At 35.8% G+C, this 27,194-nt stretch overlaps 2 protein-coding genes across 4 annotated transcripts; both read left to right on the forward strand.

The window, feature by feature from the left end:
• Nucleotides 1-1,158: 1,158 nt before the first annotated feature.
• r3hdml (R3H domain containing-like) lies at nt 1,159-4,801 on the forward strand. The gene is made up of 6 exons (XM_079849536.1): nt 1,159-1,367; nt 2,262-2,563; nt 3,180-3,298; nt 3,437-3,539; nt 3,652-3,767; nt 3,887-4,801. The coding sequence occupies exons 2-6, from the start codon at nt 2,294-2,296 to the stop codon at nt 4,026-4,028; spliced, it is 750 nt and encodes a 249-aa protein (XP_079705662.1). The 5' UTR covers nt 1,159-1,367; nt 2,262-2,293; the 3' UTR covers nt 4,029-4,801.
• Nucleotides 4,802-5,669: 868 nt separating this feature from the next.
• Nucleotides 5,670-26,782, forward strand: hnf4a (hepatocyte nuclear factor 4, alpha). 3 transcript variants are annotated; one of them, XM_079848402.1, is made up of 10 exons: nt 5,670-5,709; nt 21,556-21,730; nt 21,835-21,929; nt 22,427-22,533; nt 23,191-23,346; nt 23,786-23,873; nt 23,960-24,112; nt 24,211-24,447; nt 24,751-24,873; nt 25,229-26,782. In XM_079848402.1, exons 2-10 carry the CDS (start codon nt 21,582-21,584, stop codon nt 25,369-25,371), a joined length of 1,251 nt encoding a protein of 416 aa, XP_079704528.1. In that variant the 5' UTR covers nt 5,670-5,709; nt 21,556-21,581; the 3' UTR covers nt 25,372-26,782. The 3 variants fall into 3 exon arrangements, with proteins under 3 accessions (XP_079704528.1, XP_079704527.1, XP_079704526.1); XM_079848401.1 differs by lacking the exon at nt 5,670-5,709 and adding an exon at nt 11,961-12,152; XM_079848400.1 differs by lacking the exon at nt 5,670-5,709 and adding an exon at nt 19,818-20,039.
• The last annotated feature ends 412 nt before the right edge of the window (nt 26,783-27,194 follow it).

Here is a 27,194-nt window from a genome sequence, read left to right on the forward strand (position 1 = left end):
GTGAATGTTAAGTAGTGACATCATATGTTTGTCTAGAGAACAAGTTACGCTCTCTTGCCTATATAGTAAGCCAACAGAAAGTCTTCCAAATAGGCCTCAAGTTGAACCTTGACCCTGCCGACCTTGACAGTTTGAGGATGACTGCTAACTTTAAAAGTTTCCTTTGAGGTCTCTAAGCCTTACATGCTGAATAAAAAGGCTTTATTTCTTCATTATATTTAGATTTTCACTATATTTTGCTTATAATGATGTACTAAATTGAATTCAATACTTACGTTAGCTGTTAGCCCCAAAAAACAAACTGGAAGTCTTGTTATTTAAAAGTGTTAATATCTTTTACTTTTGACTTTATTAAAAGAATGAAAAGTCCCAAAAAGCAGATACTGTAAGTGCAAATGATAGGCGCAGTGGACACATACTGTAATTAAACAACAATCTATTATTGATATTGCATATTTTCTGCTCAGTATGAGGTAAATATACTGCATTGGCTAATTGCCACATAGTATTAATAAGTCAGAATCTACTCAATGCTCTAGGTGACCCTGTTCAGTAGTTGCAACAGTCAAAGTTGTGCAGTGTATATTGGCACTGGCCAGAGACTAGAGATATTACACATGGCATGTCCTTCCTGAATAGACGGCTGGAACAATGTGCTGACTTGGCTATGACTTTAAAAGTTGGACTTTAATTCATAGAACAACTCCCTCCCTTTTATAAAATCCTTGCCAATGCGCTTATTCAACTTATTTTATTAAAACTTTTTGCCAGGAAGGCTGAGTGCAGCTCCAAACAAAGCTCACAAAAAAACACACATGTCCGATATAAGCGAGGAATATTACTGTGCATGCGCTGTATGCTATTTTGTAGTTACTATATAGCATAGTATTTGCAAATCAATGGATGCTATACTGGTAAGACAGGATGTGAAATCAGAAGTGAAAGTTGCCCAGAAAGCTGTAAAAAAATCACAAAGGTAATGGAAAGAAGAGTTATGACTGTTGAAAAGTCATCAATCTTAAAATCCTGTTGGAGAGCATGGCTGTTTGGAGATTCCACTGAGTGTGTGCTGAAAAAGCAAAGACTTCCATTAAATTGTTTCCTGAACTTTGGGAACATCCCTGTGGGGGAAGAAAAAGAGACAAGGGCTTTTCTTTTACGTCAGATGGCCTTAGAGAGTTGGCCCAGTTAAAGTTCGCTGCCACACATGTCAAAGACGTTGTTTGCAAAGGCCAGAGTTGAAGTGGAGATCTTTTCAGCTGCTCTTCTCCAGGCTGTGCTAAAGTGCTGGAATCACTCCTGAAGGCATGTGCTGCTGTGAAGACCACTGAGGACCCCCGCTCTCTTCACACTGCAGGACTACATAAGTATATGCCACACTTTTCTCTTAAATAGCCATTATGTGTTCAATTTTTTATGATTAGATAAAAAAAATCAACAAAAACAAATCAAAGGAGTTTATTGAAAGATCTTTGTTGTTGATACATTCCTTTTCCATCAGTTGAGATGGTCATATATATAATACCTTCAAAGACTAGTGAGGACATTTGGGTGTAATGTTTGTCAGTTTGGTTAAACCCTTTTGCAATGTCTATGATTTGCTTCATGTCAAACCATGCCACTTTGATAAGAAAATGTATATATCAAATCTAACATACAAGTTTGTATATATATATATGCATATGTGTGTACATAAATTATATAAATACAAACTTTTATGTTAGATTCAATAATCGTGATTATTAATCATTTTGACAGCACTAGATAGGCTATGTATTAATTTGACCATGTAAAACCACATAACAGGTTTAAACCATATAATATATATATTATAACTTATTTTATAGTTATACATTATATAATGTGTATTAAATACGTTATTTTAAAACATTTTAGCAAGATATAAAAATCTGTCTATATAGCCTAACTAACCAAGCAAATTGTAGGGTTAAATTATACAACTACCTATATATATGTGTGTGTGTGTGTATGCGTGTGCGTGTGTGTGGCAATTTTTGGGTGGACTATAAATTGCACATACCGGGTTATCTGCTAATTATATCACTATGTTGACATGTTTGTCTGTTGGCCTACTATGGTTAAAATGCTCTGGCTATTATCTTACTAACAGAAAGTGCAGGATTAAACGATAGGCTACTTGCACTTGAATAGGGACTGTAGCGTTCCAGAGCTTAAGTGTTATTTTGCTGTCTAAGACAGTGAGAGATTGTTGACATTGTATTCTCTTTCCACAAATAAAGCACCTGTAGCCAACCAGACAGAAGGCAGCGCGATGAATTTGGCCTGCGTTCAGCTGTTCTTTGCTGGCGCCTTGTGGACACTGCCGTGCACGACAGCAGCAGTGGCGGTGAACGGCACAACAGAGCTGCTTCATCTCAATGAGGTTTATATGGAGGATGTACTGAGGAACAGCAGCGACACCAGCGCAGCTCGAGCGCGGCGGAAACGCTTCATCTCCAGCAAAGATATGACGGCATTACTGGACTATCACAACCGCGTGCGCTCACAGGTCTTCCCACCCGCAGCAAATATGGAATATATGGTAAGGCATTTTTATGTAGGCTACTGTTTTTTCATTTATTTTTAATTTATTTTTATTTTTTACATTATTATTGTTTTAGGATTAACAAACACACAACATCATTTTTATTTTATTTTTCTTCTTCTTAATGCAACATTTCAAGGCACCCTGGACGCTCTTTTTCATGCAAGGTATATGGTGACAGAAATTCAAAAAAGGACTCAAACTCATTCATAAAATGTATTATAAAAGAGATGATAATTTTATTAGGCTATATTTAAAAAAAAAATCTTCAAGTCAAGTGAGCTTGTTAACGGCTACCGAATCATTCAGTCATTTAGATCTGCATCAGATTCAGATCAGCGAATTAATTTAAATGAATTGAGTTAAACGAGTCTTGCTCACGATTCAGACATCACCAGGGCTAAAGTAAAGATCTGATAAGTTAAATTTCAGTCTGTTCCTAATAGAATTAATGATGTATGGCTCCAGAAGTCTTCTGAAAGAATATAGTCGTGTGGACAGTGTTTATGATCATTTTGCTTGACATCCTCGGTTCATATTTATTGTGCATGGTCTTTTTGGGTGACCTATTCTTTGAATTATTTGTTTATCTATCCCCTCTCTTCTTGGAAAGGTGTGGGACGAGAGACTGGCTAAATCTGCAGAGTCCTGGGCCTCTCAGTGCATATGGGACCATGGACCTCCTCATGTTTTGCGGTCCACTGGACAGAATCTGTCCATTATCTCTGGAAGGTACAGACCCTTACAAAAACATACCAAGAATGGGTACACTAATGGTATCGACATGAATTAATATCTGAAAACCATCAATTCTGGATTATATTTACACTGCCTCTGAGTATGATTGTTATTATTTCTTTCATTTTGCAGATACAGATCGATCGTTGATCTGGTAAGATCCTGGTATGGAGAGAGACACTCTTTCTCCTTCCCCAATGGATGCAGTGGCTCTGTCTGCACACACTACACCCAGGTGGGGCTCCAAAATGATATATATAGGCCTATATGTGATTTATTCCTTTGATGGCATTTCAGCATCATTAGTCCAGTCTTCAGTGTCACATGATCCTTACTTTTTGTTTCAGATGGTGTGGGCCAACAGCAATAAGATTGGATGTGCTGTCAGAAGGTGTTCAAATATATATGTTTTCGGGAGTATGTGGAAACAGGCCACCTTACTGGTTTGCAACTATTCTATCAAGTAAGAATCATTTTCTACTGTATCAATACAGTCATTTTAAATAATGGTTAAGGAAGATTTTTCAAGAAAAAGAAAAGGGAAAGTAATCGAACTTGCACATGTTGCTTCTTCTGTTCTAGGGGGAACTGGGTAGGAGAGGCTCCATATAAGACTGGAAAACCATGCTCTGCGTGTCCCTCAAGCTATGGAGGATCATGCCATAAAAACCAGTGTGACTCTAGATCAAAATCCACAAGAAATACGAATGGTTTCAGAGGCTAAGCGGGGGGGAAAAATCCCTAAAATCTCAAAAAAATATTTAATTTTATTAAAAATGTAACCACTAAATTTTTTACAATGCAAATTATTCCGTGGTTATTTTATAAAAATGAAGTGCTGTAAAATCTCCAATTAATCAAATGTGTAATTGTCAAATTGCATCAACTGTTGTTGTGTTTATCATCATCCCATAGTTGTCAATGTTTATTTTATTACTTTATTAAGTTGTTTAATGTTCACTGTTTGCTGTTTTTCAAGGCTTTGTTTGCACTGTTTTACTTATAATTTGTTTGTACTAAGTTGCATCGCAGTGACAATTCACATCGGGTGTTAAGCACTTTCTTTCTTTTATTATTATTATTTTGTTCTTTTTGTACAGGTAATACATTTTCTTTAGATTAGGAAAAGTTGTGTGTTCGTGGTTTCTAAGTTACTATCGTTTTGAAATGTCTATTGCACTCAAGTCACACAGAGGACATGACTGCATTGTCAACACATTTGTCCTCATAAAAACAGACCTTTTATTTACATTTTCTCTTATAACACAGACAGACTGCTGCCAACACCTTCCTAGCAGACAAAAAACAAAGAATCATTTATTCATTTCAGTAATATATTAGAAGTTACTCATATTATTAAGGCGTATGTGAGAAACTGGCCCAGGATCGTTTTGAGTAGCAGACCGAAACCATCTTTTATCATCTCATTAATGTGCTCAATCCATCTACAAGAGGCAGATCTGCTGTAAACCATGACTAAAAGGCTATTAAAGCCATAAACAAAGCGCCGGGCCTTGGTCTCCAATCCAGTGTATAGGGAATACTTTACCGGTGATTGAGATCATTCATCTGTAACAAAACAAGAATATATCACTGTTTTGTTTTGTTTTTTTGCTCCTGGCTCCTGGAAAGTACCTTTTAAAAGTTTGGGATCAGAACACATTATAATATATATATATATATATTTTTTTTATTCAGCAGGGACGTCTTAATTGAATCAAAAGTGACAGTAGATTTAAATAAATACTGTTCTATTGAACTTTCTATTGATCAAAGAATCCTGAAACAGTAAAATATTAAGCAGCTCAACCGTATTCAGCGTTGATAATAATAATAATGTTTCTTGAGCAGCAAATCAGCATGATTTCTGAAGGATCATGTGACACTGAAGACTGGAGTAATGATGCTGAAAATTCAGCTTTGACATCACTGGAATAATTATATTTTAAAATATATTAAAACAGAAAACAGCTATTTTAAATTGTAAAGATATTTCACAATATTATATACTATTGCATAATTGACTTCTTTCAAAGACATTTTTAGAAATCTTACCGTCCCTAAACATTTGAATGGTAGCGCAAGTATTATAAGGCAAATGGATACAAAGATATTGAAGAACTTAGAGCGTGTCTCTGTACCAGAGTGACAAATCTGGGGAAAATCGAAAATTCACTTTCCCATGAAGCTGCTTAAAAGTGAAAGCAACTGTAGACTTGTGTAATGCTATACACTTCTGTCTGAAAGCATCACATTATATTCATGGGAAAAGCTGTTGAAACTAACATTATATCCGTTACGAAAAAAGCCAGCTCAAGTTCTATTGACCTTATGTAGCTCCGCCCCCTTTCCAGCGCTACGCTCGTTGTGTTCTGTCTTCCGGTTTGTATTTCCACAGAATGAAGGTAAGACCTTACTGATTTATGAATGAACCGCTCGTTTTAAAATCTTCCCAGTCTACTGACATTTGTTATGACATCCGCTTAAACAATGCCCATGTAACTTTCGTCAACTCTGCCATAAGTAAATCTACTTCACCAGCTAATTACTTTTACACGACGATGCCTTAGAAATATAGGCTATGTTCACACACCATTTTCAACTGAAAACTTTTTGTGCGTTTTTCATTTACACAAAAACGGCGTTTTGGGTGCCTGAAACCGGGTTTCAAAGTGCAAGTTGAAAATTATACCTCCATGTAAACAACAAAAACGTTAATCTGTGAAAACGGTGATGTCATGCATGCCTATTACTTGCTCAGTCAACAGGTTTGGGGTTTCTCTTAAAGTGACATCTCCAACTACTGCCCTGCATGACTAATACAGCGTTTTTAGGCGTATTTGCAGATCCGTGTGAACGGTGATAGCTTTTGAAATCTGCTTTTAGTAAGAACGTTGTCGTGTAAACACCCATTCAGAGCTACCGCAAAAACGGAAAGTTCAAACATAAGCGCGCGCTGCGCTTGTTTCTCTGGCGCATAAGGTCTATTGAAATGGGATGATATTGGTCTAATGGCTAAGAATCTAACCTGCTAACACAAAGGTAGAGATGAACCAGTTACAACTAAACCCCTTGAGTCTGTCTGTCTAAAGGCAAATAATTACAGTGGCAGAAATGAAAGCTGATGAGGCATGTTGCCAAACAGTGAATTTGGACTATTTCTTGTCAAAGGTAATGGGAATCGGACAAATCAGAATGTCTAAATGAGTCTGCGTAAACGCTCCACTCCTTTCTTTTCTCACACTCCTTCCATCTCCTAATGCTTGGCTACACAAAACTCTTGTAACCTTTAATGATTAATTCCTGAATATGGGATGAGCTTAAAAAGACTTTGAGAAATTGAGAAAAATTAAAACAAACTGTCTATTTGAGTTTCTATCATCCTGTTGCTATAGCTACAGCTGTCATATGGATTGGTCTCTATACAAGCCTGGTTACTGTTTAACCTCTCCACCCACATTTGCCCAGATTAGGAAAATCAATAAGATAACAGGAGTACCGGCCTTACCTTGCGCCAACAACACCTTCACCAGAAACAGAGGACTGTGCAAAACTTATATGTGTTTATTCCTCATCATCTTTTACACTTAAAAGAGAAAAATCACTAAAACACAGTGGTGGGGAGCAGAAGAGACATCATGGTCAATGTGAACGCTCAGGTTAGCACCCATATGGATCCACCGTATGGTAAGTACTCCGTCTCTTTCAATAGCTTCCAGGAAAAAAATGGTGGGTGCTTTGATGATCTTGGTGGAACATGTTGTTGAATAGGCATTTTGTTCGTTGACGTTTCATCCAGTATGGTAGCTATCATCGCCATTCGTGGGAGCTTGTGGTGCACGGCTGCAATTCGGGAGGTGTGGCAAATCCATAATGACTGGTAAATAGGGCCTATTTGCTTGAGAAGATGAATAATGTGGACAGAATGGCTGAAGTTCCTCTTTTCTTGCTGGGATGTAATGACTCAAAGTACTAGTGCTGGAACGAAGTGAGCATTGTAAAAGATCTCTAGGCTTTAATCTTCAGACCAAACTTGATGTGCAATCTAAACATGATGTCTTAAGGATACAGTTGTTCATTGCAACTAAAACAGGCCCACAGCAAAATGATGTGCATGGAAATATTACATAGCAAAATTATGACATCTTGATTTTTGTCTGTTTTGACCTAGATATTAAAACGAGTTTAATGTTATACACTACAGCTCAAAATGTTTGGGGTCAATAAGATTGTTTAATGTTTTTGAAAAAAAGTCTCCTTTGCTCACCAAGCCTGCATTTATTGAATCAAAAATGCAGTGAAAACAGAAATATTGTGAAACATTATTAAAATTTTTAGTTTTCTATTTTAATATTTTTAAGTGTAATTAATTCCTGTGATGGCAAACTGAATTTTTTATCAGCCATAAAAAAAAAATCAGGATTCTTTGATGAATAGAAAGTTCAAAAGAACATTTATTTGAAATAAATAACTTTTGTAGCATTATAGATTTCATCACTTTTGGTCAATTTAATGAATCTTTGCTGAGTAAAAGTTTGTTCAAACTTTTGAACAGTAGTGTACTTTACACTATGTTATTATTATTTTAATTCAATTATAAATCAATTATGATAAATTATGATGTAATTATTAGTTATGTAATATTATCTATAATAATGTGATATATAACATGTTCTCTTTAGTTTTTATAGTAAACACAATGCTTTGCGAATGTTAACTTTAGCATCCCTCTGTACAGTGGCATAAACCTGCACTGGTTCTGGATTGACTGCTTCAATCAGCCATACACTATATGCTTGCTCATATCTAACAAACAGTCACAAAGTCAGCACCTCTCTAATATGTTTAGAGAGTATCTTCTAATACATTTAGTCAAACAAGTAGGCCTATAGCTTTACAATTGTATATGTCAACACTTGAATGAGTTTTATTTATGGCTAGACATTTGTCTTTGTAGAGCTCTAGTGTGTGGAACATTTACATTATTGTTGCATAACCGTGGAAACTGTGAATAATCTGCTTTGTGGCCTAGATCATTTCAGAGCTGCTATAATGTGTTTTTCATGAATACAAAGAATGCACAAAGCACTGCCAGTGTAAATTCTAGTGCGAAATGCTGCCGACAAACATCATGTAAGAAGGCTCAAACATATTAGCATATACATTAGCTAATACTTAACATGAACTAAAAGTAAACAATAAGCTAAGTTCATTTTTACATATACTAATACATTTTAAACAGTAAACGTTATTTACATTAACATGATTTAAAGCATTGTGAACTAGCATGAACAATAGTACCCTATATTTATATATAATTAACATTATAAGCAAGATAAATTAAATAAAAAAAAATTTTTCATGCAACCACAACAAATTCTTCAACCTTCATTGGCTATTTTACAAATTTGATAAAAAATATAAATGTGAAACATAAATTTGAAATGAATTCATATTTAATTATAGACAATGCTACATTGCAGGTGTAGAAATCTAGCATTTTTGCGCAAAATAGTTGACTTGCACATTTTGCAGGACTACTGTCTAAAATTAAAGTAGGCATGAAATGGTTTTGCAATAGTGTTTCCGAGTGAAACGGCTTATTGAACAAGAAAAAATGTGGGGCGGGACTTGATTTTGTCCATTGGGAATTTATTGGATGGCTGTGGTTTGTTATTGCTATGATCTCATGTGAGTGACAGGTTGTCCCGCCCTCGTGCCAGTTAACGCATCATTAGAGAAGAGAGGTATTTGCAAGAGGGAGTGGAAGTTATTTTGATTAAATATTATGAGTGCACATGAAGAATAATAATAAAAAAAGATGTGCACGGATAAATCATTCATAGTAAATACTGCAATATTCCATAAAAAAAGAAGAATTTGATTTCATGGTAACTTTAAACACAATAGTGCTGTTGCCCTGAAATGCTGAATGACTTAGTGCTGGAGGTCCAGCAGCTCCAGCTGTCAGCTCAGAAACTGTTCAAGGCCAGAACAAGCAGCTTACAGAGTCAACAAGCTTCAACCGTCTGTGTGTGTGTGTGTGGAATGTTGCTAAAAGTAGAACTCCTACAAAGACTCTTCCATGTCTGGAAATATTTGTTCCTGATCAATAGTCACTTCAGAAGCATTTCTTTCTCCTGATCACTGAAGATCTCACCCCTCCTCAGTACGCAGCAATGTTTTTAGAGGCATTCAAACTTGGAATTAAGCAATTTCATCCACATTTAAGGTTACATACTTTAAATGTGTCCCTTTTTATATTAATATTTTGTTTATTTTACATTTTATAGATATTATATATTTTTTATTTTAGTTTATATGAAATACTTTTGGTAAGTTGACATGTTCTGCTGTATGACATGTGATACATAATTTAAATACACAATTTTAACAGCATTTTGCCAATTATTCCATATTGATTATCCATGTAACTTTTAAGCATGTTTAGCATATTAATTGTGAGACTACAGGGAATATTTCAAGCTTAAACTAAAATTTGAAATGGAAATATTTGTACTTTTGGGAAAAGGTACCTAATACTGCAGGAAAAATAAAATAACTCTGCAGAAGCATTTAAAATTATATCATTTAAATGATGAAAAACAAAGATAATGACATTCCCTCATACATTCATATAAATCATGATGTTGATATAAAATACATATTGTGTCAAAAACTATGTTAATCCATATATAATCTAATATATATCCCCATTTGATGCATTATGCAATGCATAACTAAATTTATTAATGTATAGTTTTAGTTAACAGTATTTAAAAGTTTCAAAAGTTTGGGGCCAGTATGATTTTTTGAAGGAAACTTGTTATTTTATTCAACAAGGATGCATAAAATTGTTAAAGAGTGAAAGTAAAGATATTTATAATGTTACAAAAACAAAATATTTAAATTTCAATTCATAAGAAATGGATCAGTTCCCTTAAAAATATTAAGCGTCACAACTGTTTTCAATGTCCATAATAATAATAATAATAATACATGTTTCTTGAGCACCAAATCAGCACATTAAAATGATTTATAGTAATATTGTAAATAATGTTCTAAATTTTAATAATATTTCAAAATATTACTGTTTTTACTGTATTTTTGATCAAATAAATGCAGCCTTGGTGAGCATTAAAAACTTTTTTCAAAAACATCTTATGACCCTAAACTTTTGCATCAACCTGGCACCAGAACAAGTTTATTAAAACAGTAACACTTTACAATATGGTTAATTAGGTTAAATAACATATAATTTTACAATAAGGTTAAAATTATGATTTAATTAATCATTAGATCAATAATCTTAGTTAATGTCAATTTCATCATTTACTAACACATTAGTTAAAGCTGCAGTCCGTAACTTTTTGGGTTAAAATTATCCAAAATATTTTTTTTAGCAAGTACATAACCAGCCAGTGTTCAAAACTATCTGCTTGCCTTAGCTCGATTCAAAACAGTAAGCTTTTAATAATGTTTTTTGATTTCTGTGGCAAATTCGAGCATTTCTTTGCGTCATTATACGTCACATCTGTACACATAAAGAAGGAGTCTTTATGGAGATTTATAGCCTTTTCTCACAGAACTTGATATAATTAAACTTTTCAATTTGATGGCGGGTCCAGAAAGGTTAAAACGACAATCACCAGTGACAACTGGAGATTCAGTAAAATGCACAAGACTTCAGACTTCGGAGTGGCTACAGAAAAAAAGAGACTGCAACCGGGCCCATGCGAAAACAAGGATAATATCTGAAGGGCATTAAATGTAGTCACACAATGCTGGTGTTGTTAACATTAACAATTTGAGAACAAAGTATAATTTGCACGGTTTGATGTGATATGATAAGCGATAGTTAGATTTAATCAGTGCGATTTACTGCAATGGGTTTTTTCCCTTAGTTGGTCAGAACAAAAGTGGATGTTACTTACTTGTTCAGACGACATTTTCCGGTGAAAATCCTTATGTTGGTCATACTTCCAAAAAGTAGAAGCCACACCGGCGCGGTGACTGACAGCCGCACATTCTCCTAAAAACATGGGCTTCATCCGCGGCTGTGCCGTGCCGAGGCACAACCCACGTAAAGTTGATAATAACTGCAATTGCAGATTTCGAACAGAGATGGCGACAAAGAGGAAAAACTACAGACTGCAGCTTTAAAATCAAAAGGTTGTATTTGTTAACATTAGTTAAAACACTGAACTAACATGAACAAACAATGAACAGTTGGATATTTATTAACTAACATTAACAAAGATGAATAAATACTGTAACAAATAACTAATGTTAACTAATGAACCTTATTGTAAAGTGCAACAAGTAGGCCCTACTTGCTATTTGGCAACTGGTTAACACTCTCCAATAGTTCAGACAAGTGATTTCTAAGACATAAAAACGTTTACTTTTCACAGTACTTTCTCTCCTCAGTACCAGAAAACGTATTATTCAATTAAGAAGTATTATCACTGACTGAACCCTGGTGTCGCACTCATCAAAATGACGACTTAATGTTTCCTATCCATTTGTGGGAGAATCTAGGGGCCTCAGAAATGGGAAGTGCCAGATATGAATTATGCGCTCTGTACGCTTGACAATATTAGGCCGTGCGCTCAAGCCCCCAATCAAATCTCATTGTGACAGGAATTAAGGGATTAGGCGAGCTGCCGGTCAGTGTGTGTACAGCAGTGAGAACGGCGGCTCCCACACACGGTCTCACACTCACTGAATGGATAGATCATTGTGTGGAGGAGGTTGAGGAGCGGGGGGTCCCTGCCAGCTCTCAGGACCATAAACCAGTGCAGGATGTATGAAGGACATGGCACCGGCCACTTCAACACCACACCAGGTACAAGGACCACATAGATCCATTGCCTCTTTTAGAACAGTCGAAGCTGAAGAGTGCGTGAGGTCGTTTATGAGAGTTTGTTTACCTCTGATACAAGACAGGAGTTTTCAAACAATTTGGGCAGAAATTTCACTAATTACAATAATGAGAATGAGACATACTGGAGCAAAACGGAACAGTTTAAAGCTGAAAGTGGTTCAAATGTCTTCAAAGTGATCATGACAAGAATATTTGACTTGTTCATCTCTAGAGGTTTATAGTTAGAGTGTGAAGCAAAGCCTGTTTTGGTTTGGTTCTTTTGTGTCAGAATGGCTGTTATGCAGTGCTTATTAAAATCACAGCAGACATGACAGTTTTGGGGATTTCATGTCACACTGGTAAAGCCTTGTGGCTCTGCTCTGTGAGGCCCGGGGCTGCAGGGAACCTGCTGATGTAATTGCAAGCTTTGTCCACATGGAGGAGCTGCTTAATAGTGGACTTCACAGAAACTGCACATTAAAAATGTTGGTACATTCTCAAATGTGCTTCCTAAAATGTAATTTTATTTCCATAGTTCACACAATCCAAGATTAACATACAGGTCTATATTTATATATATACAGTTTCAACATTACAGTTGCTTCTGTTTTGGATTTGCTAATATATAGGCTCAATACAAAATGTTCAATTAGCCTACAGATTAGGCTACATTATTAATTTAACAATCTGAGAGAAAAGATGAATCAAGAAATTCACATGAATTCTAGAATGCCTATAGTATTTGGTTTGTCTTCCTTTGAGTCCTTTTACATTAATGACAGCAGCACACAAGCTGCATGAACTCGATTCGAATCTCGATTCAATATTCGATAAATATCAGGTACAAGACATGTTTATTTTTATCTCTCAAGAACAAAAAAAAATCTCAAGTAGCCTAATGCTGTAAACTAAGGGAACCCTGTCAGCTGGTAGGCTACAGTACTATACTATTAAAGTACATTACTATAAATATTATATTACAATAATGATAATATTAATTTACATGAATATAATATTGCTATTAATAATGTTATGATATTAATACTATATTATAATATTATTAACATAGTATAAAAATAATACAATATTAACAACTGATTTGTATAGCCTACTATAAGGTGTTTTTTATAATCATAATAATGTTATATTTTTATGATATAAGAGTAAATATAGAATTAATATGTATATTATACAGATTGTACATGTATAATTGTATTGTATATGTATGATGTGTATAAATATGTATATAAACGCTGAATGCGTTTCATACAAATGAGACTCACGCAATTGAAACTGTTCTCACGCCACACATCTATTTTCTCACGCAGTGAAAAACCATTGCAGAGAACAGAGTCTGTCAGAGACAAGACATGGCAAAAATGGCAGTCCTGCATCTATCTTTGTTTTAATTTTCCCAAATCTCTAAAATATTCTGTTTATTTACAGGTTTGAATTAAATTTAAAATCCAAGATTTATATGGTCTCAGACATAACATTCTGTACATGCCCATGAAAACAATGAAAAATGTTTTATACAATAATATAGTTTATAAGACTGATAAACTGATGTATCATCACAGAAATGCTGGCATCATCCAAGACTAATGAACAACAGAAGGGAAAAAAGACTTCCAGAGTTTCCGTAGCGTTTTTGAAGTGGTTAAACTGTGATCACACCGGTAAAACATCATATTCATTACACAATTATGTAATTTTCTTTGTACTCTTGCGATATTCAAACAAGAAACTGACTCCACACAGCACCAATGAATAAAAGTACACCAAGCGTCAACAGGTTTACTGATTATAAAGCAATTTAATAACCATGTAGGTCTCTTTAGCTTCGATAAACTGGGGTAAAGATAAACTTGTTTGGGCAAAATGTTCCTTCGAGCTGTACACTGTGATGAAAAGGTGATTGATTGATGATAACAAGTGAGTGATAACTGTCCACGCAGCATCACTCAGCCTGCAAATATGATTGGGTCAACAGGCAAACCGATTCTCAGCAGAAAAACTGTTAATCATTGAAAGAGCCTTATCAGAAAATGTGATTGATTTACAAAGAGCATGCTCTAAATGTTTATAGATGCAATTGTTTACTTGCGTGATGTGCACAGAACTACTTGAGCTTTTGTAATGTAATGAAAGTAACAAAGCAGCTTGATCATTGCAGTAGCATACGTTCTCAAATAGTATTTAATCCCATAAAACTGATCACTTGATATTGATAGACAAAATCCTATCAGTGGCCTTATCGTGTTTCTGATGAAAAGCATGACATAGACAGAGATAAGCAGAAAGTAACAGCAAAGGTTGGCCAAATGTGACCTTTTTTTGCCAAACATATTATTACCCAATGATTTTGAGTTTTAAACTTTAATACTTTATGGAGGCTGTGCAATATTAGGCCCTAGGGGTTTATGATTACCTAGACTACAAATACCCTGATGGGTGAGGACTATGGGAACTTCATAGATAACTGTCTCTGTTAATCGTTACGGAAGATGATGGTTCTGTCTCAGGTGCCTCTTAAGAAAATGGCTTTGCTTTGAGTTGCATAGGATCTATTTTAAAATGAAAACACTGCTAAAAGATTGACTTTACAGTATCATGCATTGGAACTAAAGTCAGAAATTCTACATTTAAAAATGCAAACAACGTGGGAAAGGAAAAAAGTTGGCACAAGAAAGAAAGTGTTGTTTTAGAATAAAAATCTGTCCTTTGCTTGTATGGTTTTTGGGTTGAAACCCAGGAAAAAAATTAACTGGCCATCATAAAGTCTCTAACAACATTGTGAATTACTACTTGGCAGGAATTACAGATTTTGCTTGTAAATCCTCTTCATTTGCACCTGGTTATGTATTAAAAACTTAACTGCTTGAACTTACTCTTTGTCAGAGCAATAGGTCGCATGACATGTTTATCCATTTCTTGATGCTGACAACAGTTTGATTAGCAAATACTTTGAATTCTTTCTTCTGTTCTTGCTTTATTCTCAAAATGAGTTTTTTTGAATCTGCTGACTGAAATATACAATCAAAGTCGAATATGAACCATCAAAGAAAAAACAGAATGAATGAAATGCTTGTAATATTTAGCATCTGACCATTGATTTACATTTTGACAGGCCTTTAAAAAGCCCAACAGCCTGATGAAAGTAAAAAAAAAAAAGTTTAGACCGAGGGGAGGGGCATTATCCACGCTTATCGTAACGGCCCCTTCGTGCTCAGTATAGATAGATACATTTCAGAAGTCTTGCATTAGTTGATATTAACACTGCAGCATTAAATGCCATGTTTCAGATAGCATTAGCATTCAGTAAAAGTAAATATTTTGCCCCAAAAGGGCATGAGCTGTGTGGTTCGCAGGTAACCAACCAATCTGTTGACAATCTGCTATGTGTTCACTATGTCACCATACTCACATATCTGTGCCATCTACCACAGTCAATCCACAGAGGCTTTTCTACTGGCCTCAACTGTGCTTTAGTAAGCATATTGCTGCCGTCTTCTCCCATTCTTATAAATGGCACAAAGCCTCAAATGTTCAAAATCAAAAGAAAGTCATTCATATTCCCATGTAAAACACGTTCCCGAGTACTCCAAGAGGATGTTATTCCATCTAGGCCACCGGTTCCCACAAGATATGAATTGCATATCCACCTTTGTAGTGCTACTTGTTATTCCCATTTGGTCAGACAGGTGAAATGAAAAAGAGTCATTGGAGAGAAAGTACAAATAGGCAGTGGTTGCAAATGGAGTTTGGTCAGTGGTCGGAGATCCTTATTGTGGAGATAGACAGGACTTTGTTCACAAACTGGAGTTTGAAGTTTCAAAGGGGAAAATAGGCAGAGGAGTTACATCAACCCTCTGACTTTTAGCCCCAGGCAGGCGGTATGGGTGACTGATTATTGGACATGACATTGCTGCCTCATATCACACAGAGTAGACGATCAGGGCAGGACATGTGCCATGTCATATTGTCTTCTGTGATGAGACTCAAAGTACGATTGCACCACGCTGCAGTGCGCATGCAAACGTCTGCCTTCCAACATTGATCAGATAATGGAGGAAAATTCTGACCGTTTGATGAGGGATGTTTTCAGTTTGAGGGAGTTGCTTTGAATTTGTTGTACTAGTGTGGTCTGAGGGTTTGGTTTCTGTGTCATCATTGATACAGTAAGGAACAGACACTTAAAGGAATAGTTCACCAAAAAATTTAAATTCTGTCATCATTTACTCATCCTCAAGTTGTTCCAAACCTGTAAGAATTTCTTTCTTCTGCTGAACACAAAAGAAGATATTTTGAAGAATGTCGGTAACCAAACAGTTGATGGGCCCCGTTGACTTCCAGAGAATCCATCCCCATACTCTGGAAGTCAATGGTGTCCATCAACTGTTTGGTTACCGACATTCTTCAAAATATCTTCTTTTGTGTTCAGCAGAAGAAAGAAATTCATACAGGTTTGAAACAACTTGAGGGTGAGTGAATGACAGAATTTTCATTTTTTGGGTGAGTTGTCCCTTTAAGGTTTTGAATTAAAAACAATTCAAAAGCATTAGAGGTGTAATTGAATAAAAACACTGTCCGCGTGACAGCAAAATTAATCATTAACAAAATTATAAAAAATGTTGAATGCAATTATTAACAATGATTAAATTCATACAATTGTATTAGGGAAAGTGTATAACTAGCATAGTTGAGTAAAAAGTTGTCTAAACTGTTTTACAACTAACAGTCTGTCAGTTAATAAATAATACAACAGATAATTTATCTATACATATTTACTCAAAATTCGAAATGTCCTTTTTTTCAAATTGAATACGTAATTTACACCTGTGGCCTGCCACGTTAATAAAAGTCTTGAGTGACACACAAATGCCAGTTAATGAATACATAAACCAACCTTAATCCACATCAGCACATTCTGCAGATGTAAAACTTTTGGTTTGTTCACCAAGAGGCTTTTGCCCATGTGAGGTAATGATCTAATGTAGTTATCTACACCTTCCTGCTCTGATCATTGAGGTGCATGTGAGAAAGGGCCATAACTTTACAGATTATTCTTTATAGAGGCCATGCCTTAGTTAACAGAAACACGGAGATGTACGCTGTGATAAGGAATTTAATGGTGACTCAGATAAGATTTGTTCATTGTGAGTCATTCCTGTACACTGATTGTCATTACTCAGGTTAATTGCCTGAGAAGTGAAGTCATCTTGTATACAGAAATAAGGAAGACTAGTATTTCTGATCTGTAGGCTAAAAACATGCAGTTCTTGTTCAAATTTGTTACATTTATTTTGAGATGTAAGCTTAACATCATGTCAGAGCTTTAGGTAAAGCATCAAAGCAAGCAACCACTGCACGGCCTTGTCAAATTTGCTAACATACATTTCTTCTTATGAATTTATATGTAATTATTTTATATTCTTTATGAATATGCAAGTGGCTAATGTCCCTGAAATATATTCAAACTAGTTGTAAGTTTAGGTGTTTTCCAGCCTGTTTAAAACCAGCTCAGCGTATTTAGTGGGTCAGGTGGGATGTGCTATTTTCTGATAATAAACAATGTCAGGGCTGTTTTAGCAAGCTCAGCATAAAACACATAACCCCACATTCTCATTAAATTTCATGCAGTGGAGTAATTTAATTTAAATATAAAAAAAAAACACAAAACGCTACTGTGCCACACTAGTAATGACGAATCTTAAACAAACTTGCTTTCATTTACACCAAAAAAATATATAGAATTATTAGTATTTTTTTTTTTTACCTCATTGGCATTTTTTTTGTTTTTAAGAATAAACCTCATAAAACTTTTATCTATTCTTAAAACCAGAACTCCTGTTTTCCAATAGAGTGAAAAAAAAGTTAACTCTGACAGTATGTTAGCTAGCTGTTCTCCAGGCAGGTGGACATGAGACTGGTCTGAACTGAAGGACGATGACCCATGGCTTGTCATGTAGCTTTCTACACTACACTTGCCTCTGTTTGCATTGGCCCTGATACTTATGTACTTGAAGTTGCTTTTGCGCAACTGTAACATCAAACTTTCCTGTTTGAGTAACAAATAGTTTTATCCTCTCTAAGAAGGGTTAGGACAACATAGACTGCAACATAGATGATCACCTCAGTTTTTTCCTTATCTCATGGTGATTTGGACACTGTTGTGTCAGAATCTTTGCAGAATAATGCCTAGTTTACGTCTAGAATGACAATGTGTGGAGACGATATCTTGTGTCACCAAACCTTAAAAAAATAAATAAATATATATATATATATATATATATATAATGTAAATGTAAAATGGTACAATAAACCTGTTTATTGGTTAACTGTGAGTTACCTTACCACATACACTCTCAGAAAAAAAGGTACAAAAGCTGTCACTGGGACAGTACCCTTCAAAAGGGTTCTAATATGTACCATTTAGGTTCTAATATGTACACGTTTGGTACCAATATGTACCTTTGAGGGACTTATATGCACTCTTTTGAAAAGGTACCGCCACAGTGACAGCTTTTGTACCTTTTTTTTCTGAGAGTGTACCCTCAAAAATTATTTGATATTAAATAGGACAATACATGCAATTGTACTGTAAAATGTTCCATAAAAATCTTGAAGGTAATAAACATGAATTGCCATATAATTTACAGTCAAAATAAATACATGAATAAATAAAAATATATTTATTATCTAACTATTAACTAGATATTTTAACATTTAGTAGGTATATTAATAATAATAAAAAGTGATTATAAGTGATAATACAATTATTGTGGATGAGTTTATTGCACCAAAATGCATGAAACAGTAATGCATTCAACATTAATGTCACCACATTTTTGTTTAACCATTTCTTCTGGCATTTGGTGCCAGTGTTTTACTGCAAATTGACCAAGTTATTTTTCACAATACCAAATGCTAGTTTGCATAGTTTGATGCAACTGGAACTGAGTTGTGCATCACGTGCACATTTAGAATGTTCAACAGAACAATGAGCTCTTTTACATAAAGGCCACAATTTTTACTCGGTGCGAGTTATAGCTGTTGTTTATTGTGCTAGAATTAACAGAGATTTAGCAAACACGTAATTTGCTCGTTGAAATGTGGACCATTACTCTCAATCTTATACATTTGAGTTGAATGTGATGTGAGTGATCTTTCCGTACTGTCTAAAATGTGTCAAGAACTATAGAAAGTACACTCTCAGAAAAAAAAGGTACAAAAGCTGTCACTGGGACAGTACCCTTCAAAAGGGTTCTAATATGTACCATTTAGGTACTAATATTTACACTTTTGGTACCAATATGTACCTTTGAGGGACTTATATGCACTCTTTAGGTACAAAGGTGTACCTTTTGAAAAGGTACCGCCACAGTGACAGCTTTCGTACCTTTTTTTCTGAGAGTGTAAAGTGCTGAGACTGGCTATTTGGTCTAGTAATTAATTTGAGACAACTGAAAAGACAGTAAAAACCCCTGTTTGTCTCCGTCTCTGAAAAAAAACAACAACTCTGATTTAGCACTTCAATCATTAACACAAGGGCCATCCCACTACAGAGCGGGGCCGTGCTCTGGGAGGAGGCCCGGACTGTCAATCACAGCAAGCCTCATCTTTGCCCTTGAGGACATGGCCCCTGTCACTCAGAGGTGTCTACCCCTCCGAGAGGAGGGGCTTGGCCTATGAGGGGGTGTCCAAATGCTGTAGAGAGGACAAGTCTTTCCCCCAGCATCAGGTAGTTGAGAATGCGTTTGTCCAAACCACTAGTAGACATGGAGATGGCAGACTATAGCGAGGCCTTGGATCCAGCCTACACCACCCTGGAGTTTGAGAACATGCAAGTGCTTGCGATGAGCACAGGTGAGTCATCTGCTCAGACCCTGCAGTGAACTTTGAGACCTTTAGTGACTTAGACTACTTTATAGTATATGGTCAAGCGTGGGAGGCAGATGTTTAACAGGGTTGACAGGGTTATAGTTAAGTGCCAATTGGTAAGTTCGTAACCTTTTGCACAGAACACCCAATACTGATATAAAAGCCCATTCGAAATGCATTTTTCAGGAGAAGATAAGAAGCACAACATGCTCTGTCCTGCAGACATGGTAGTCTATAAGGAGAAGAGGTTCATTCATCTCCTCTTGCTTGTTCTCATACAGTTGGCTTGGGATAAAATGACTTGTTTGGATAGTATTTCAAGAAGAAGTTTGACACCAGGATGAATGATTACTGAGCAAAGGGGGTGTCATGTAAATGTTTTGCAGCGAAGTCTCCCATGTCTAGGTTTTGTGCAACAAATTGATATTCAACCACTGTCAACATGACCTGACAAAGTAATCTAATATCTATGGTAAAGTTATATCTAAAGTTTTAATGAAGTATAAGAGTCTAATTTATAAAATGTTTACATTGAGTATGTATATATTTTTTGACTGTTACATTGGCATTTATTGTTGAGGTTATTTATTCAATAGAGTATATCAAATTATTTGAATAATTATTAAAATGTTTTTTAAAATAATGAAACATAGCCATTTTTTCATCACACATTATACTTTTTTAATTGTAACATTTTTAATCCCATTTATTTTTAAGCAGTTCTCAAATTGTTTTCCATTTAGATAATCATCACATAATCACTCACACTGATGAGTCATTTAACCACATTTTGCCTTTGATCACTGCTGGGGTTTTAATGTAATTATCTCTGATTACCTCTAACCTAAAAATGAACACTTAACAACTCACACATCTTTTACATCAATCATTTTCTTCATAATCAATTTTTAAGCTATATTTTTGGCCTTTTATAGGATAGTGTAAATGAGACAAGAAGAAATGCGGAGAAGAGAGAGGGGAACATATATATATATATATAAAATTATTCATACATTATATAAAATGTTTTCTAGAATTTCTGTTCAATTGACATTTTCTGTTGAATTTGTTTAGCAGGTCATCAAGAACACTAATTAGAGTTTATATAATATAACATGATCTTGTTGTAGCTTTTGTACAGGTTTAGTTCTAATCACTTCTGGATTACTTAGCAAACAGTCCTTTCCAGCACATGTTCTTGATGATGATTCACTGCCAGTTGGTTTAACTGTAAAAATGTCTTTTTGGGAGTGCTTTTCACCCCATGACCTTTTCCCTATTTACTTTAACTTTGATTGGTCTGGAATCAGGAGTCTGACTGGTTCAATCTGTAACCCAGATATTTAAGCCCCATTCAGAGAAAATATATATTCAATATATTTTATTTATTTTGAGTCTGGGGTTTTCAGCAGCTCTGCTTTCTCACACTGTTTTTGTTGCATGATTTGAAAAAAAAAAAGCATACTTGTGACACTAAATTCAATATCCCCCATGATTTCAGACTCCTCACCAGCTGAGAGTGCCAGCATGAATGCTGCCAACCACTTAGGGGTGGGCACCCTATGTGCCATCTGTGGGGACCGGGCCACAGGAAAGCACTACGGAGCCTCCAGCTGTGACGGATGCAAGGGTTTTTTCAGACGCAGTGTACGCAAAAACCACATGTACTCCTGCAGGTTAGAAAAAAACAACCTCCTTGGCTAAATTTTGCATATATAATTTGCAGAATTCTGCAAGTTTCCATCCAATGTGTCAAATGACTTTTTATGCTTCTGTACAGGTTCAACAGACAGTGCATAGTGGACAAAGACAAGAGAAATCAGTGCCGGTACTGCAGACTAAAGAAATGTTTTCGAGCTGGGATGAAGAAGGAAGGTACTTGCTCATGCTGTGAGATTACATTCACATAATGCTACCAAAGAAATTAAAAAACAGAGATTAAACGCGCCTGCCCTGTTTGGAAGGTTAGGGAATGAGGTGGCGCAAATGGGAGATGTTGCAACAGCAGGGAGAGAGTTAGCGAGAGACATTTTGTTAATGTTCACTCAAAAATGCACTGAGGTCTATGTCTGGTTTATGCTGAACAAACAGTTTAGAGCCATCATAACCGCACACTGATAAAAAAGCGCAACCTTGAGGACTCCCCCCTCTCACAAAGTCAGCTAATATCCCTCATCTCTGCTATCTCGATTGGTTGTCGGAACTGGGTGGCATTCACTGCAACTGATAACCAAAGAGTATGTTTCAGTGGTTTACCAAGAGCTGTTTTTGTCTGTATAACATCCATATTGGAAAAATAAACCTTCTCTGTGTTTTTTTTTTTTTTTTAATGAATGCAACTTTAATTTGCTGATTGAAAGTGTTCCTTTCAGCTGTGCAGAATGAAAGAGACAGGATTAGCACCAGAAGATCCAGCTATGAAGACAGCAGCTTACCCTCCATAAACGCACTCATTCAGGCCGATGTCCTTTCTAGACAGGTACGTAGTGTAATTCAAATTGAAATACTCTATTAGCAAATGTTGAGAAATATTAAAGGTTAATTGTGTAAAATATGTTCTCTTAACCCAGTTTAATATGCAGAGACTAGGAATGAGACATCTGCAGGTTGATTCTTCTGAAAAGTGTAAATCAGGCCAATTGCTATGCTAAACCCCCCCCAGAATCACGGCCAAAACCCTGATAAAAATTGAATTCTGGCGGGTAAAAATCACATTCCAAAGGGTAAAATTTGAGAACCTGCAGACTAAAAAAACAACCAGCAGCAACAGTGTAAAAGTGGCCCAATTTCGTGGGAAAACCACGCATTTGGCAACACTGACTGTGGGGCACAACATTGCTTTGTTTGTTTGAGCATCCCAATCAGAACAGCATAGCAACACTGGCTCAACCAATGGTATAAGTTTGGGGACTATCTGACCAATAGTAGACCAGGGGATTGTTTAGGAAACCTGTTCAGAAACAGTCAATATTTCTGCAGTTCAACTGGGTGTTGCTATTATATATTTTGTATTTATAATGGGATTTATATTTAAAACATAATTATACATATAAATGATTACTATATGTAGTATTGTATTTAATAAACAATAATAAATAATAATTGTATAAATTAATAATTAAAAACTATTATGTAGATCTCATCACCAGGTCCTATCATGAACGGTGACATCAGAACGAAGAAGGTAGCCACTATAACTGATGTGTGCGAGTCAATGAAACAGCAGCTGCTGGTGCTGGTGGAATGGGCCAAATACATCCCTGCATTCTGTGACCTCCCCCTGGATGATCAGGTAGGATAGACACCTCTTATTTAGCTAAAAAATATGCTCCCACAATATATATTTCATGGATAATGGTGTGAATTGATTCAAATTTTTCTAACTTAGTTGGAAAAAAAGTTCAGAGATCTTTATTGTTGGTGGTTAATGTATTCAGATGGCTCAGGTTAGAATATGATGAGCTGGTTTGAAAGTTACATCTCTTCTTGAGACATTTAGAATCATTAACATGCTGAGCACTGAGGCATGGTAAATGATCAGTGTTTTAGCTGTGGGTGAGACCGTCTCAAACTGCATCTTCTCACACAAACACGCACGTGAAAACACACATGTATTTATGGTCACGAAGACCTTATTTTGCCCCCAGATGCGTTAAATCTCAAGTGAAAATAATGTTATTATGATCATAAAAAGGACTCTAACCAAACAAATGCATGTTCATTTGTCTCAGGTGGCTTTACTGCGAGCTCACGCTGGTGAGCATCTCTTACTAGGAGCTGCCAAACGCTCCATGCTGTATAAGGATATTTTACTATTAGGTAAGTAAAAAATCAAAACACATTGTGGATATGACAGTCTTCTGGAGAGCAGAATTTTACCTCACTATTTTCCTTGTTTCTCGCAGGTAACGATTATATAGTTCCTCGAAACTGCCCCGAATTGGAGGTGAGCCGTGTGGCTATAAGGATCCTTGACGAATTAGTCCTTCCCTTCCAAGATCTCCAGATCGATGACAATGAATATGCCTGCTTGAAGGCCATTGTATTTTTTGATCCAGGTATACAACAAATTGTCCTAAAAAGAGACAAAGCACAACAGATTGTCAAGTGAGTTTTCAAACACATCTAATGTGATGGTCTCTCTCTAATCATGTAGATGCCAAAGGTTTAAGCGACCCAAGCAAGATCAAACGTATGCGATATCAAGTTCAAGTTAGTTTGGAGGACTACATCAATGATCGTCAGTATGACTCACGGGGACGGTTCGGCGAGCTGCTTCTCCTGTTGCCGACGCTACAGAGTATCACCTGGCAAATGATCGAGCAAATCCAGTTTGTTAAATTGTTTGGGATGGCGAAGATAGACAACCTGCTACAAGAGATGCTTCTAGGAGGTAACTGATTTCTGTTAATGAAAAGAAAGAAGTAGTTGTAGAAGTGAAAATTCATGGTTATCAGACAACTGTGGCACTGCACTTTTGTTCTGTAAATGACCTTTAACTTTGCAATATCTGGGATGCATCATGAAACATCTGGGAACAACAAGAACAGCTTGTTATAATCTTGAAAACTGAGATAAAAAAGGCAGCATATACATACTGGATTTTTAACATGTAGATCCTTTTGACTGAAAAAACAAGTTCTTTGATTCAGACTTGAAAATGATCCGAGATTTAATGACCCTCTTTTCCTGTCAGGTTCAGCTAATGAAGCTCCTCATTCCCATCACTCTTTACACCCACATCTGGTGCAGGAGCACCTCAGTAGCAATGTCATAGTTACCACCAACATGGCCACTTCGATTCACAATGGCCAGATGTGTAAGTAACTGTATCTTCTTGAAGTGAATTAATGAACATTTGTTATGAATAAAGATCTAACAGAGAATACAGGTCCTTAAAATGTGAGAATCAGGTATGGACAAACAGGCTTGTTGGAGTAATCCCTGCCAGAATCGTAGAAACTAATCTGGCTTATTTTGTCAAAGAAGGCTACTGTAATTCTTTCCAACCCTAATGCCTTCAGAAATTTCATAAGCGTGCTTATTTCGTGTCAACCAGTGGTTTCTTTTTTTCACATGTTATCATGCTGTGCAAATTATGTCTATTTAAGGTTCCATAATACCCCCATGCGGACCCCTGAGCTAATGTATCCTCTTGCTCTTTTTCCAAACAGCCACTCCGGAAACTCCAATCCCATCTCCCCCCACAGCCTCAGGTTCTGATCTCTACAAAATGGCACCTGGGGTTATAGCCACAGTTCCCAAGCAGCCAAGCTCTATCCCTCAATCTACCATCACTAAACAAGAGGCCATCTGAGTGCTCTAGAGAAACAAAGCTTTTTTTTAAAAAAAACAAAAAAAACATGGTACTTTTAGTAGGCTGTGCTAAGCGTGACAATTCATTCTCTTAAACATTTGGACACAGTAAAACTGATTTATATTGACAAACTGTTAAATTTAAGGTTTTTAGTAAAGACACTGAAATATTTCAGATTTTCCCAAAATAATTGAGTTTGACGGTGTGCAACAATCACACTTTAAATGTATGTGTTAATCCCATCTCATCTGTTTGCTGTATGTATGTTTAAAACAAACTAGTGGTGCATATTTATACAACCCAAGGGGTCACAACAGCATTCGAAAAGTCAGAAAGGACCATATAATACAAAGGCTATGCAAGTTTTCTTCTCCTTTCAATGAGTTTGAGTTCCATAAATGTTACAGCAGGCCTAAATGTGATCAGAGTTTGTTTTATTGTACAGTATTTTAACATCTTGCTACAAATGACTGGCTCTTATAGTACTTTTACAGTAGCCTGATAGAATACATAACATATTGTGCCTTGGAAATATTGTTATTTACCAAAATGCTGGTAATTATTTTATGTATGCTAAGAGTATGTGCATTTCATATTTTTCTGTATGTGCCATACTTAAATTGTAAATATAATGATTTCCTTTTTTTCATAAATGGATTTAGTCTATTCTAAGTCATGATTTTAGGATTTAAAAAAACAAAAACATTTTTGTCTCCTGAACAACCCCTTAACTGTGACTAGTTAGTGATGTGTATGTACTGTATGCATACAGTACATTTCAGGAGAAAATGTCACACTCATTTGTTGTTTTAAAAATTGGTCATTTACTACCAATTTACAATTACTGCCTTCAGTGAGAAGGGTAATTACAAACTTTTAATGTGAACAGATAATAAATGTCAAGGCTATATTTTTACATAAAAGTGTGCTGCTGTTCATTTTTGCTCTTATCTTTAGGTTACAGAAGCTGCTATAATAACGTACATGGATAAACAGCATACCATAATTTCAGAGGGTGGTCTGAAAAAACATTTCAATAAGCTTTTTCATTTGCAAGACATAGCCTTCTGGAAAAAACAACTTAAACCATTCTAAAATGGTTTGCTTGCCTGGATTTATAGACCAGCTGGTTGACCAGCAAAATCAGTAGACTGGTTTAAGTTTTTTTTTTTCAGCAGGCAGTTGAATTGTGATCATGCATGCCCATCTCTTTCCAAATGACAAACCATATTTAATAGCAAAAGATTTCCAGAGGAACTTTTAAGGCTCATAATCATCTCCAGCTGTAAAACCTGCTTCAAAACAAGATGATAAAAGTGAGTGTACGTGGCAGAGCATGGTCAAGGATTTTTAGTGCTGGGGGTGTGTGCTGCTCAACACTGATAAAAGACAATAAAACAATTCATAAAGCAGACGCCTTTACTGATAATTTCTCTTAAGAAATCTCTGCAGGGAAAGATAGATGCCAATTACTGAATGAACCACGTTAATCACATCTATAATTCAATAAACCTGGTATCAAGTAGTGTTTAAGATATAATTCAAAAATCTTTCGTAACTGTTTCAAACACCTACTAAAATGTGACAGATTGTAACAAAATGTAGCCTACTGTATATGAAAGATAAAACTAAATAGTAGATGTTTTATAACAAAGAGCAAGTCATAATTGCAATTATGCCACCTAACTAGGAAAGTGTGAATTGTTGTCATTTTAGCTTTGTGCAAAAAATCCCCTTCTGTATTGGGTTTGAAAAACGGGCCCGAACGCCGAAAAACTCGCTCTGTCTGCTGTCATTGACCAAAAAAAGTCCATAGTCCCGCC

The sequence above is a fragment of the Squalius cephalus genome, assembly GCF_949319135.1.
Source record: "Squalius cephalus genome assembly, chromosome: 18".
Taxonomy (NCBI): domain Eukaryota; kingdom Metazoa; phylum Chordata; class Actinopteri; order Cypriniformes; family Leuciscidae; genus Squalius; species Squalius cephalus.